General features: G+C 37.0%; 1 protein-coding gene across 2 annotated transcripts in view; it reads left to right on the top strand.

Annotated features, from left to right (window-relative positions):
- The window catches only part of camkmt (calmodulin-lysine N-methyltransferase), a 260,843-nt gene that overhangs the window by 229,927 nt on the left and 17,083 nt on the right, over positions 1-13,833 (top strand). The window contains exons 9-11 of one of the 2 annotated variants that reach the window (XR_012389177.1): positions 2,309-2,372; positions 10,932-11,682; positions 11,851-11,966. Coding sequence is in view for 1 of the 2 variants with exons in the window: in XM_005156577.5 (XP_005156634.1) it covers positions 2,309-2,372; positions 10,932-11,063 (196 nt within the window). In the remaining variant the exon portion in view is untranslated. Of the gene's footprint in view, positions 1-2,308; positions 2,373-10,931; positions 11,683-11,850; positions 11,967-13,833 lie in introns of those variants that run through there. The other variant, XM_005156577.5, reaches the window with a different exon arrangement.

Raw genomic sequence — 13,833 nt, 5'->3', positions numbered from 1 at the left:
TTAATTAATGACCAATTAATTATTTGTAGCTTACCGTTTAAACTACCTGACATGCATGGTCTTTGTTTTACCCATAAACAAATCATACAGTAAATGAATAAAGGCAAGATACACACATAATTACCACCTGTCAATCACTTTTTCTGCATGACTCGTGAATAGGCAGTGATCTGTGTCATTATAATGGCGTCGGTAAAAAAGACGCACAACCAACAGGAACCAGCCAACAGTATCTGAGGTGTTTGCTAAAATGACTAAGTACAAGTGAGTGAAAGATTGAAGCAGTCCTCTGACTGCCTAGACCCGCTGTCTCGAGCGCATGGCTGTGTGTGCTTCTGTGTCTGTGTGGTCACATGATGTGCATTTTCAGAGGTAGAGAGGAAGGAGGGCTGCTCAGAAATGCTACAGGCCACTGTGGATGTCAAATCGTTTTCGTTCTAAAATGCCATTTAAAAACAAAGACAGTGTAAACAGGGCCTGAGTGTGAACTTTTCGCGAGCGGATTTGCAACGGGGGCGGGTGGAGGATCGCGATGCCGGTGTTGTCTATCGGACAAACCGTACGCAATACGTACATAGCAGAGCAAAACTGTGTTTTTTTGTTGACAACACGAACGTTGTCAACATAACTCACTGGAAATCCAAAATGCTTACACACCGGCGACTTCATTGAAAGAGGAGAGGGTTTAGGTTCTGTTAACGGGTCTCCTGCTTCTGCAGTTTAACAAGCACTTCAACAAGCCTGTTTCTTTCCCGCTTGGCAAGCCAAGCTGACGTGAAATTGGGGGCGTGGCAGCATCGACGATTCTATTTTTTGATTCGATAATCGAAATTGAGCATAAATTTTGATCGATTTCGATTTATATATATATATATATATATATATATATATATATATATATATATATATATATATATATATATATATATATATAAATTTATATAACATGATTTTTAAAAAATGAAAAACAAACAAAAACTCATTAAAGGGATGGTTCACACAAAAGTGAAAATGAACTCACTAATTACTCACCCGCGTACAGTTTTGAAGCCATTATGAGTTCTTTTCTTCTGTTAAACACAAAAGAAGATATTTTAAAGAATGATGGGAGCTGGCGGTTAGAGAGGAGCAGAAACAGAAGATGAAGTAGATGATAAAGAAAGAGCAGAACTTACTGAATAATCTTAGTTGCGTATGATTCAACGCTCAGACTTCATCTGACCAGAATAAATTCAACAAGTGTTAATATACCACAAGCAACAGCAATGGAAAATTACTGCTTCACAACATTATCCAGAGACAATCCAGACCTTAAAATGGATACATTATGAAAACAAGTGTCACTTGAATCCACACAGTCATAAAATTATAACAATATGGAAAAATTAAGTAATAATAAAGCAATAATAATGTATCAATAATAATAATCAAATCAATAACTAATGATCAATAAAATTATATAATGATAATTATATAAATAACTAATGATTATATGATGAAATAAAATAATTAAATGAAGAAAATGAATAAAAACAAATGGGAATAAAACACAACACAAATTAATTGTTGCTTTCTTAAAACAACACACATAATTTTGCTTCAAGGATTCTCAGATCTTTAGTTCTTCACTCCGATTGACTTCCATAGTAGGGAAAAAAATGCTTAGAAATTTGATAGATACCAGCCACCAAAATACAGGATTTTCCTTTGTGTTCAACCAAAGACACTCAAATAGGTTTTGAACAACTGATAGGTGAGTAAATGATGACAGAAATCTCATTTTTGCGTGAACTATTCCTCAAAAAAAACTCCTGTCTTTTTGAGAATATTGTGATTAGAATAAACATGGTTAAAGACAACTGGTCAGCCAAATCAAATTTGTGTATTCAAATGTGTCATGTTCCTGTGACTTCTATAAAACTGCACACCCCGTCAAGATAAGCTTTGATGTTCAGCATCTGTTTACCTCAATCGTTTGAAACTGTGTGTTTTACTATTTTATTTTAATGTTGCTCTTTACTACTTTGTATCCTGTGAACATCACCTGATACTTCCTTGATTGTTCACCTCAGCTAGCGTGTGTCTTAGCTTTGATTTGAATGCTGTCACACCAATGCAACAAGATTTTTTTTTACACTTAAAGGAAAAAAACAGGGCATCTCCATCTACAAATAGGTTTTTTTCCACAGTGCTGGTGGATTTATTCAGAAACAATGGAAATAAATAGCCTGATGCTTTATCTGGAGGCATTATTGTTGCATTGAATTCTAATCTTTCTGCTTTCTCTGTCTTTTTTTCCACCTCCTAGTCTGTTTCTTGACCAGTACAGAGGCAGTCTGGTTGATGCACTAAGAAGATTACTGCGACCTGATGTAAGTGACTCTCTCTCTCTCTCTCTCTCTCTCTCTCTCTCTCTCTCTCTCTCTCTCTCTCTCTCTCTCTCTCTCTCTCTCTCTCTCTCTTCTCTTTCTCTCTCTCTCCCTCCCTCTCTCTCTCTCTCTCCCCCCCTCTCTGTGCATGCATGTGTGTGTGCGTGTGTATGAACTCTCAGTAATTAGTTGGCATGCAGTGATTGAGCGAGAAATGGAATAGCAGGATTAATATCATGTAATACTTTAATACTTATTATGTGCAACTTAGATTGGGTCATCTCATCTACTTTACGCTCTGCACTAATCATAAGACCCACAAGTCCTCTTTCATGCCCCCTTGATATAAGACCCTGTACGTCAAATGAAGAGCACTTCGAAGATAACTGCGGATTTGTGTGTACTGTATCTGTATGGTTGTCAACTTTGATTTTTGATAATGTGTTTAAAGGCGTGGTTTACAACATTATCATATTTTAAAATGTAGTCAATGTGTAATGTCGCTGTGTGAACATAAACAACATCTCTGAATGTAATCTGCTCAAAGTTTAATGCAAAGGGATACATTGGCTTTTACAGAGTTACTGTAGCTTAGCAAAGCCTTCAGCGGACAAATTTGGGGACTACAAAAAAATACATCCGGGCTAGTGAGATCGCAAACGCTTCAGGTTGCATGCATACACCCCTGTAATTACAGTAGAGAAAGCTAAAATGCGTCCAAACGCTATTTCCACAGTTTGTTTCTGTATTTGGGCTTTCAAAAGACACGACATAAAGAGAGAAGTGCTCACAGTTTAATTTTAATTATGTTCCAGAGAATTATGAAAAAAATATAAAGTCAGCATTTGACAAAGGACAGCTTCCAAAATCTCTCTCAGTTTAGTGCTGAATTGGCTAAAAACTCCTCAAAGAAGGAGCAGCTCTAAGCAGAAGCTGTAGATTGTGAACCACAACCTGTATTTTTATTTGTTAAAATTGATCTAATGCATGCACAGTTTCTAGTGTTAACGGTATGTTGTAGCAAGGACATAAACAAGGGTGTAAACTATGGGAAATACTGTTTGGCACCGCTAACAATTTAGCTATAAATTCATATTTTTCCGTCAAACCGCTGTAAACACCTACAATCTTCACCAGCGCTGCAGTGTCTCATTACACAGCTGCTTTCCGTACGTTCTACATCTCAAATAACAAACTCACAAAAGATATTTGAACGTTTCATGTTACTTAAACAAGCTTGTTTCAAATATATATGAAAGACACTTGCTAATTTTTATTTTATTTTAGAGAGCAGACATGAGAATCAGCTGTGTCCTCTGTGTCATTTTCTGTCTGATTCAGGCGCAAACTAATACAGCTAACAGCTACTCTGAGTGTTAACACAGTGCAAAAGCACGTGCTTGTAGAGACGTGATGCTTTTCCTGGTGACGTGGAGCCGATCCGCGAAATACAGCACATTATGTTAGCTGACCAATCAGAACCTTTTAAGGGTGGGCCTTTCGGAGGAACTAGGAAATATGACATCAAATATGTCATTTTCATGTTAGCGGAGCAGCAGTATATAATGAAAGTAAGATATATATGTAAAAATAACGTGATGTTTTACAAATGAATTATGAGCCCACATTCCTTTGCATCATAGAAACACAACTAAGCCTTAAAAATACTCTCTGGACAACCTCTTTAAGGCTGTGGTGTGTGTGAGAGAGAGACACGGAGGATAAGTGTATTTTAAGAAAGGCTAAGTAAAGAATAGTGTTTTTCAGTTAATTTCACACTTTGCTTTATTTCACTGGTTTACTTTCAGAAAAACTGGATGTTCATACATCACAGGAGAATTCTGTAATTTCCACCACAACTTAAAATAACGTTTTTGTGATGAAAATATATATATTTTTTTTATATTCATCAACACCCACCACGATGAAAATAACCACACAAAATAATAAACCATATTATCTTTATTTTCTCTAAATTCCATGTTGTATACAGTGCAAAGCATGTTCTTTACTTACATGGTTGTCCCCTTGGCAATTAAGTAAAACACATGCGTTATGCATGTAGATTATTATAAATACAGTGTATATGCAGTATGAGCAGTATCACATTTGTAACACTGCAATATGACTGTATACCAGCACTGCTGTGATTTGTGTGTATTGCTAATTTACAGCTGTTGCGCACTTCTGTGAATGTGATATTTTATTTTTACAACAGTTCAACGCCATAAGTGGGTAAACAACAGAGTATCTCAAAAATCCTTATTATTTAAGGAACTAGTTTCTTCCACAATGAATTTACATTTGCGGTTGACCATCAAAACAGCAAAATGCCATTGTAATTAAAAAAAAACCTCTCTAAACAACAAGTATTTGTATTATTTCATTGAATAATGTAGAGTTTTGTTATGTCTGAGTGAATGCAAAACAGAGGATCTTGCTCACAGTGCACTGAATAACCTAAAGCAACATCAACCTACAGAGATCTGTCCGTACTGGTTTAGCAGTAGTTTAAACATTTCTGCTGAGGAAAGCGATTAGGACTTTATAGGATTGATCCTTATACAGTATCTTTTGTCTGATGTTGCAACGATGTAACATCAATTGGCAGTTATTACAAACATTTTGGATTTTGCAGCATTTTAAAATACAAAGCATGGTTTCCGCTACATTCATTCTTCCATGGCAGGACGCCACGCCAAAATTCATTCCGCCACGTCTACATTACAGCTTCTCATTCAGAACATTTTATTTTTTAATAGCAGGTAATAATCACACCAAAATGTATTAAAAGGTAAGTGAATTATAACAGCATTTACTTTTCTGTAACCGTAGTAGTGTTGTGTGTCATTTGTTTACACTATAAGGTTACGTGCTGACTGTCTAACTGACAGTTGCATGATGCATAAGGCCAGCAAACACGATATATAGCCGTTTCACTTTACTTCAGGACGCATTAATATCGCTCTGTAGGTCTATTAGAGACATTCATAAATATTCCTAGAAAATCTAATAAATGCTGGAGACATAAACGCACTAAATCGCACTTTAGCAGCATTTATTTGAGAGCGCACAAGAAGATCTGCACGCTCTTGAAGCGGCTTATATTTGAGGGGGCGTGCAAGAAGTTTTGTGCACGAGCAGAGGAAATTGTCGCGCAAGCAAAGAGATCTGCATGTGTAGGCTATTACAGAAATGCGATCTCGACTTCTAATACTGCTCTCACGACATTTGTCATTGAAATAACGCCACAGGTAGTTGGTAGATCTGTGTAAAAAAAAAAAAAAAGGCCTGCCGCCGCAGCTGGAAAAAATCCTAGAGGAAACTGCAAAGTAAATTTATTAACTACAAGTGTATTTTCAAATATCAAATGTCTTTCATTAACCAATAACGTTTAACAAAAAACAAGTATATCAGTCAAAATAACTCTGACCAAGCTGGTTTAACATTGTAAATATTGCTATTAGATATAACCAAAGCAATTTTTTTTATTTCACATTTAACCTCTGTCATGCCATGTCATGTCTGTCAGAGTGATATTATTGAATGGCTTTCAGCCAATCAGATTAGAGAACCAGAAAGAACAGGCCAATCTCATGAGGAAATGCAACATTACATATTTTCAGAAAAGTGGCTGATATGTATGAATTCACATGATTTCATTAGTATAAAAATGTACCTTTTGTAAAAGAAGGGATGCCCCAACTGGTTTTTGAAGATGATGAATTAAAAAAAACTAAAATGTACGAATGAGATCATGCAAATTCATACAAATTAGCCTTTATGTCAAATAGTTATGATTTGCCCTGAGATCGTGTTGGAAAGAACTGTGTGTGTAAAGTTTTTTTTTTATTATTATTATTAAATCATGTTTTTTTTTTTTTCAAATAGATTCTTCAAAACAAAATAAAACATGACTTATTAAAATGGATAAAAAAGTGTTAACTGTTTTCAAATTAACACTTTATACAGTGTGTACAACTATGGAATTTTTTTTTTTCAATAAGCAGCCGCTTGAGAATACTTTCTCTGAATTTATAAGGTATGGTCACTTAATTATTTATCCAGAAATTGGCTGTTGATCAGAATAAAATGTTTTTTGTGGTTATTACTGTTGCAGTGTATTTGAAAAGTGGTAGCAATAAATAATAGTAAAAAAGAAAATTTTTATGTTGACCTTCTGTACACTCTCAGAAATAAAGGTAAACAATCTGGCACTGGTGTAGTACCTTTTCAAAAGGTACACATTTGTAAATGTGCATATTGGTACATTAAAAGTACAATTTAGTAACTTTAGGGTACACTTTTGTATCATTAAGGTACACATTTGTGCTTTTTATATATTATTATGTACCTTTAAGGTACAAATGTGGCTCTGTAAGCTACAAAAGTGTACCTTTTGTATCAGAACCAGAAAGAGCATTATTGCTAGGTATCTTCACACATACGAGGAATTTGTTTTCGTGACAGAGCTTCTACAGTGCAACAGAATTACAGAGACAAGACAAAAAAAAAGATAATAAATATATTTAAAAATAGAAGGTACTACCTCAGTAACGGGTTACGCATCTTTATTTCTGAGAGTGTATATATAAGCCTGTGTGTGTTGCCAGAATTCAAATTAATTTTCCCTGTATAATTTTGTGTTAAAACAATTACTCAGTCAGTAAAGGCAAATGTTTTGTCTTGATTTGCTGACGCATTGCTTAGATGAGATTTATTCTGGTGATTTTCCCTATAGCACTTCTGACCAAATGATTGAGCAGATTTATTTAAACCAATTTATTTTCCCTGTAATGACTCTGATTTGTTATTGTAGAATCCCAGAGGAACATATGGCCGGCATACATCTGATTAACACATCTGTAGATTTATGCATTTGTGCTTTTGATATACATCCCATGCAGAGCTTATAGAAAAAAAAGAAAACATCTGTTGTTTTGAGATGATCCTGCTCTCATATTAGTAGTTGTTTGTTTCATTTGTGTCATTGCCTATTTAATTAAAGCAACAATACCAACAAAATATGAAATATTATTTAAAACCGAAGGATTTCAAAGAAACTTTGAACCTTTGGGTAATCCTCTTAGCTTGCCTGGTTGGTCTGGGCTTGTTGATCTATAAAGAGAGGGGATGCGCTTCCAGCCATTGATTGGATTAGGTGAGCTGTAATCTTTTTGTTTATTATCTAATATAATACCTGGGAGAAATCAAATAGAATGTAATTATGCAAAACTCCACAAACGCCAATCGGGCTTTGAGACATAATGTAGACGATCTGGAGTTCAGATTCCACTCAAAGCTTCCTACAGTCGACCACATTTCTTTATTTGAAGGATTAAAATTCCTAGAAGTTTGTTTCCGAACAGGTGCCCTAACAATCTTATACCATGACCCGGTACATTTGTTTTTTACTATGCATGCAGTCTTAATGGCGTGGAGGTATTCAAACAGCATTACATTGCCAAAAAAACACAATGTTGGCACCCATTTATGGAATGCACATTAAAACAGAACAACAGTATTTAATCCTACTTTAACATAAGTAGCCTTAAATACTATTTACTTACATTCAAATTAATAATTTGATAGAATGCACTTATTATATACTTGTTTTTAGGTTGTAAGTATATTTTAAAAATTGTGTAATTACATTGGTAATAAATTGTTTATTTAGTTTTACATCTATATTTTTGCACTTAAACCTATGCAAACTATCCAATCCGTCCCAAACCTTATTTGTGTCCCACTGCAATAGCACCATAGGTGTTGTGCAATATAGTATCAACCCATTATGTAAAAATATACTTAAATATCTATCTATCTATCTATCTATATATATATATATATATATATATATATATATATATATATATAAGTAAAATCGGTCACACTTTACAATAAGGTTCATTAATTAATGTTAATTAATGCTTTAATTAACATGAACACACAATGAACAATACATTTACTACTGTATTTGTTCATGTTAGTTAACGTTAGTTAATGAAAATACAGTTGTTCATTGTTAGTTCATGTTAACTCATGGTGCATTAATTAATGTTACCAAGCATGGACTTGGATGTTAATAATGCATTAGTAAATGTTCAATTATGATTAATAAATGCTGTACATGTGTTGTTTATGATTAGTTCATGTTAGTAAATGCATTAACTAATGAACCTTATTGTAAAGTGTTACCGTAAAATCTTTATTTTTGTATTGTAAGTACCTAGTAGTTATAGTATACTTAACATAGTACCTAGTAGCCCACTTAATGCACTGTAAAAACTGCTGGATTACGCACAATCCCCTCACACATCTTAACACAAATCGATTAAGTTAACCTTTTAAGTTAATTGAACTTAAAATTTAGGTTGAATAAACATAAAACAATTAAATTGTTCCAAAGAAATCTGAAAAATTGTGTTGCTTCAGCTCATTTTAAATAAGTAGCCAAAATAATTTTGAGTGTATAAAGTGGGACCCTGGATTTTAGTTTATATTTTTATGTTTATTTTGTGTATTATGATTTTACTCGCCTTTAAGTAATAAACTTAAAAGTGTTTTAAACTTAAAAGTCTTAAAGAGTTTTTAGTTGTTTTTTTTTTGTTTTTGTTTTTAGAAGTTTAAGAGTGACTTAACTTCAAAGGCTCAATAAAATGGATGAAGTGAAGTGTTTAGTAAAGGGATACAAAGATTTATTCATAGTTTACCCAAAGACAATAATACAAAAATACTCGCTTACAGTGTTGTATGCCTGTCTTTTTTTCTCAGACTGGAAAAGCAGAAATGTTCATGTTCTGTTATCATGCATGTATGTAATGGCAGTGGATAGCAACAAGTATTAAGCAAAATAAATGTTTTATAAAAGTATCACAGAATGGATCTATTCTACACATAAATTAGTAGTTCAAAAGGTATTTCAATTTGGAGCAAACCTCCTTTATTTATCACTAATTTTGACTATGGCTGTTTTTTTTCATGCATAACATTCATGAAACTCTGGTATTGCCTCATTTTACTTAACCCCAGTCTTTGGACTGTGGGGGAAACCGGAGCACTCGGAGGAAACTCACGCAAACGCAGGGAGAATATGCAAACCCCACACAGAAACGCCAACGGACCAAGCAGAGGCTCGAACCAGCGACCTTTTTGCTGTGAAGCGGCAGCACTACCTAATGCACCACTGCGTCGCCTGTAATCACTTTTATTTGCACATTAATGTTGGATGAGTAATTTACCCCAAAATAACATTTAAAATAAAATGACGTTTGGTGAAGATTAAGCAGATATTGCACCAAAACATTTTTCTGCCCTTTCAGTTGAACATAACATAGCTTTGTCACATATCTGGTGTGTCTGTGTTGTGTTGTGTCATGTGATGTAATGTTGTGCCGTGAACCATGTGCTGTCATGTGACCCCTTTTGTCCTGTTTCGCGCTGTTTCTTAGTGATCATGAGTTCCACCTGTTGTGTCACCTCCTGTCTATTTATACTCCTGCTTAAGTTTAGTTTATTGTCCGGTATTGAATTGTCAACACTTCATGTTCTACCTAAGTTTTCATGTTCCTGTTTCTCTAGTAAGTGCGTTTTTGTAAATGAAATAAAGTGTTTTTGATAATCTCTGTCTCGATCGTCTGTGGTGCGACACCGACTGACAAACATACAGTAATCCTATTAGCCTTTTTTGCACGATTATTTAATCAAATGAAGGTGTTAACATAACGGCTCTAGTATTTACTTTATATAACTAGTACTTTCTTTGGGGAAACATATTTTAAATGCACTGTAAAAGGTAAAGAGCAAGCAAATATTACTTAAGGTGTTTATTAATTTTGGTTAACTGTTAATTAAGATGTTTGTTTTATCATTTACAGACTTCTAAGTGAAGTTTATTCATAAACTAATTTTGAGAGGATCACGTGCTTATGATTTATCACGGCCGGTCTCGCATTTGCTAATCACTATCTTCCAATCATATGAGCCCTAAGCTACTATAGCCACAGTTTTCAGTTCACTTTATCTTCGTTTGGAAGAAACCCCCCTCCTCCCCTATTCTCCTCCGTAACCTCTGATTGGGCGGCACGGCGGCCCAGTGGTTAGCACTGCCTGCCCTGGTTCCACAGGACCGGTGGGTGTTTCTGTGAGGAGTTTGTATGTTCTCCCCGTGTCCGCGTGGGTTTTCCCCGGGTTCTCCGGTTTCCTCCCACCATCCAAAGACATTCAACATACATAACAATCAAGCTTTTGTCTAACCCCTTGTGTTCCCTTAGCTACCGCAGCAGGGTAGTTCTGAGATCCACCGAGCTCAGGCTCCCCTCTCGCTCTGCCAACGGGAGGAAGCCCAGGGCTCGAGGAGCCCTTGAGCTCGGGGCTCTCTCCCGGGACAGCATGCCAAACAAGCTTTTATAAGTCATCAGCTAAGTGTGAACTCTTGAAATATATTTTAAAGTTTAGACCCTTTTACATTTAGTCACTTTTACTTATCATATGTTACCACATTTTGTTAATTGTAAAGTTAAATCTCTCAACACTGTGTTTGTGTGTGTTTTGTCTCTTTAGGGCACGGCTCTAGTATTTGCCCCTACCAGAGGAGACACACTGGCAGAATTCAGCCGACTGGCAGAGAGCGTAGGCCTGAGAGTGTGCCGCTACGATAACTACGATTCACACTTGTGGGACCTTCATCTAAAGGTGTGTGAAGTTTGTGCGTTTGGCTTTTTTTCCTTTAGTGTGTGTGTAAATGTTGAAAAGTTGAAAAACACAGTGTTAAGTTTGACTGCTTCGGCTACGGCTATTGTCCGTGCAGTACATTTCTACTTTGAACATTTCCCCGAAGTACACTGTGCTATATCAGCAGGAACAGGAAAGCGGAGTTTGTAGCTTAAGCTCTAAATGGACTCTTAAAACTCAAAAGCTGTCTTTCCAAGAAACTCTAAATAAATGGGACGGGGTGCGACTCCTTTCCCCCTGCCTGAAAGCACAAATACCGTACCCAGGTCAAAGCAGCTGTGCCATCCAGCTGGTTAACTGGCACCGATAGCACCGGCACGGCTGCCATTTTTGGTTACCGAAGAAGCTGTGAGGACCCATTATGCCCCACAGGCCTAACAGTGGCAGCCCTGCCTATGCCTGAGGAAAATGGGCCTGTCAGCAGGACTCTAGAGCTGAGTGATTGGAACTTTATTTCTGAAGTGATGGACATAGCTGGGCAGAAAAACACTGAGGGGTCATTGTGGCTATACGAGGAAAGAGTGTTTGAATTTAGAGCCGTCAGTCGAGAGGGAACAAAAAGAGAGAAGGAAACAGAAATGTAGAATTATGGTGTACACAGAAGCCCTGGAGCGAAAAGTTTTTTTTCTCTCTCTCTTAGTTTTACCTTAATAAGCATGAACAAACCTTATACAGCAACTAAAGTGAAAAGTTTTATGCTCTTACAAAAAGTCTGTAAAAATGGGGCCCTGTGTACTGTTTTCTGTAGGGTGAAATGTATTTCTGTAGGACTGCAGTTTGAGTTATGTTGTTTTAAGGGTTGAAAGTGTGTATGAACTTAAGAAAAAATCATTATTGTATAGTTATGAAGTCCATACAGAGATGGACTCTTTTCTGGATATACAGTTGAAGTCAGAATAATTAGCCCACCTTTGAATTTTTTCAGAGCAAGGAAATTTTCACAGTTTGTCTGATAATATGCAGTTATTTCAGCCAAAGAGGGTAACACTAGCTATTAAGGGGTAGGGTGTCCTAACTTTTTCCATTTACAGAAGATCTAGAAAAGGATTTTTATTTTCAGTTTAATAGTTTAGTTATGTTACCTTAATATTTTATCTTCATCATCATCATCATCCTCCTCCTTAGCGCGACAGCCCATTTCTGGATTCTGGCTGCCTCAAGTAATTTCCGCCAATGTTCTTTGTCCCAGGCAACTGCCCACCAGATCCTTATTCCTAAAACATTGGCCTCACTGCTAATGCAGTCTTGACATCTTGGTTTAGGTCTTCTTTTCTTTTGCCTACCGGGTCAGTGCTGAAGATTTTTTTTTTTTTGGAATGGCATTTTCATCCATACGTATGACGTGTCCTGCCCACCTTAGCCTTGCAAGTCTGATATATTTAACTATATCAATTTCCTTATACAAGGCTGCAAGCTCATTGTTGTGACGTATCCTCCATTGATTATTGTCTTTTATTGGGCCATATATTCTCCTCAGAATTTTTCTTTAAAAAACTAAGAGATTTTGTTCTATGGCTTTTGTCATTGTCCACGTTTCTGATCCATAGGCCAGGACTGGGTGAATCAGGACTTTATAGAGGGTTATCTTTGTCCGTCTAGGCAGTGAACGGTTCTTCATGTACTTCATGAATCCGTAATAGCTTTTATTTGCAGAGGCAAGTCTCTGTATCACTTTTTGATTTCAACCCAAGCTCATTCTGGAAACGTAGCCCCTCGGATGTTTCTGGAGACCGCGATTTACGTGGCCGGAGGTACGTAAGGTCGCGTTTAGTTTTTTTCGAGCGAATGTGCGGGGCGGTGTGGTGTGGCGCCGATCCGCCCCTCCTCTACGCGCTCGCCAGCCGACGGCTCGCCTCCGAGTGGAGGGCTTTCCCGATGCAACCAGTTTGTCCGCTTAGCTCACAGTGTTGTGTCAGCAGAGCGGAGGCCCCGGAGGAGGAGGAGCCGGCCGCGGGAACGACGACCGGGATCGAGTCCGGGGAACAGCGGTTCCGGAAATCAGGTAAGACGAAAAACGGAATCCGAAAAATAAGGGCGAGAACGCGGCGGGATCCGAAAACACGGTCGAAATCGAAGACGAGGGCTTTTGCTTTTTTTTTTTCTGGACGGCTTTTGTGAACCGTCACTCGGGTTTAGGGAAGGAGGAGGAGGAAGAGGAAGAGGAGGGCGGCTTTTCGCGCGAGAACGGCGCGGGGCGCGAACGGCGCGCGCTCCCGAGAGGCGCCCAAGACGCGAAAAAGCGCGCACAGCGGCCTCTCACCGCTTAAATGCGTACCTCCCGGGACGTAAATCGTGGTCCGCAGAAACGTTCGCGGAGCTACGTTTCCACTATGAGCCCGGGTTGCTTGATTTAGATTGTTGTTTGTAGAAATCACTGATCCTAGATACTTAAACTTATTAACTTTTTCAAATATATAATTTCCCACTTAATATTTTAGCATTGTTAAAGATGAGATTAAACAACCATATATTAAATTACCTTACAAAATACCCAAGCTTTCATAGGGTGTCCTAATTTTTTCACATGACTGTATTCACAGGAGGGCTATTCATTTTCAGTTCAACTATAATAGGTATTGAACTCAGCGGAAAAGCCCCTAAAAGTTACTGAACCCAACAGCACTATACCATGCAGTGGAAGAGCACCCATTGTTAATGCCTGTTATTCAATTCAGTTCAATTCAATTCACCTTTTATTTGTATATTGCTTTTACAATGTAAATTTTGTCAA

The sequence above is a fragment of the Danio rerio genome, chromosome 13 (genome assembly GCF_049306965.1).
Source record: "Danio rerio strain Tuebingen ecotype United States chromosome 13, GRCz12tu, whole genome shotgun sequence".
Taxonomy (NCBI): domain Eukaryota; kingdom Metazoa; phylum Chordata; class Actinopteri; order Cypriniformes; family Danionidae; genus Danio; species Danio rerio.
The sequence above is the reverse complement of the archived record's forward strand: the minus strand, read 5'-3'. Positions and strand labels throughout refer to the sequence as shown.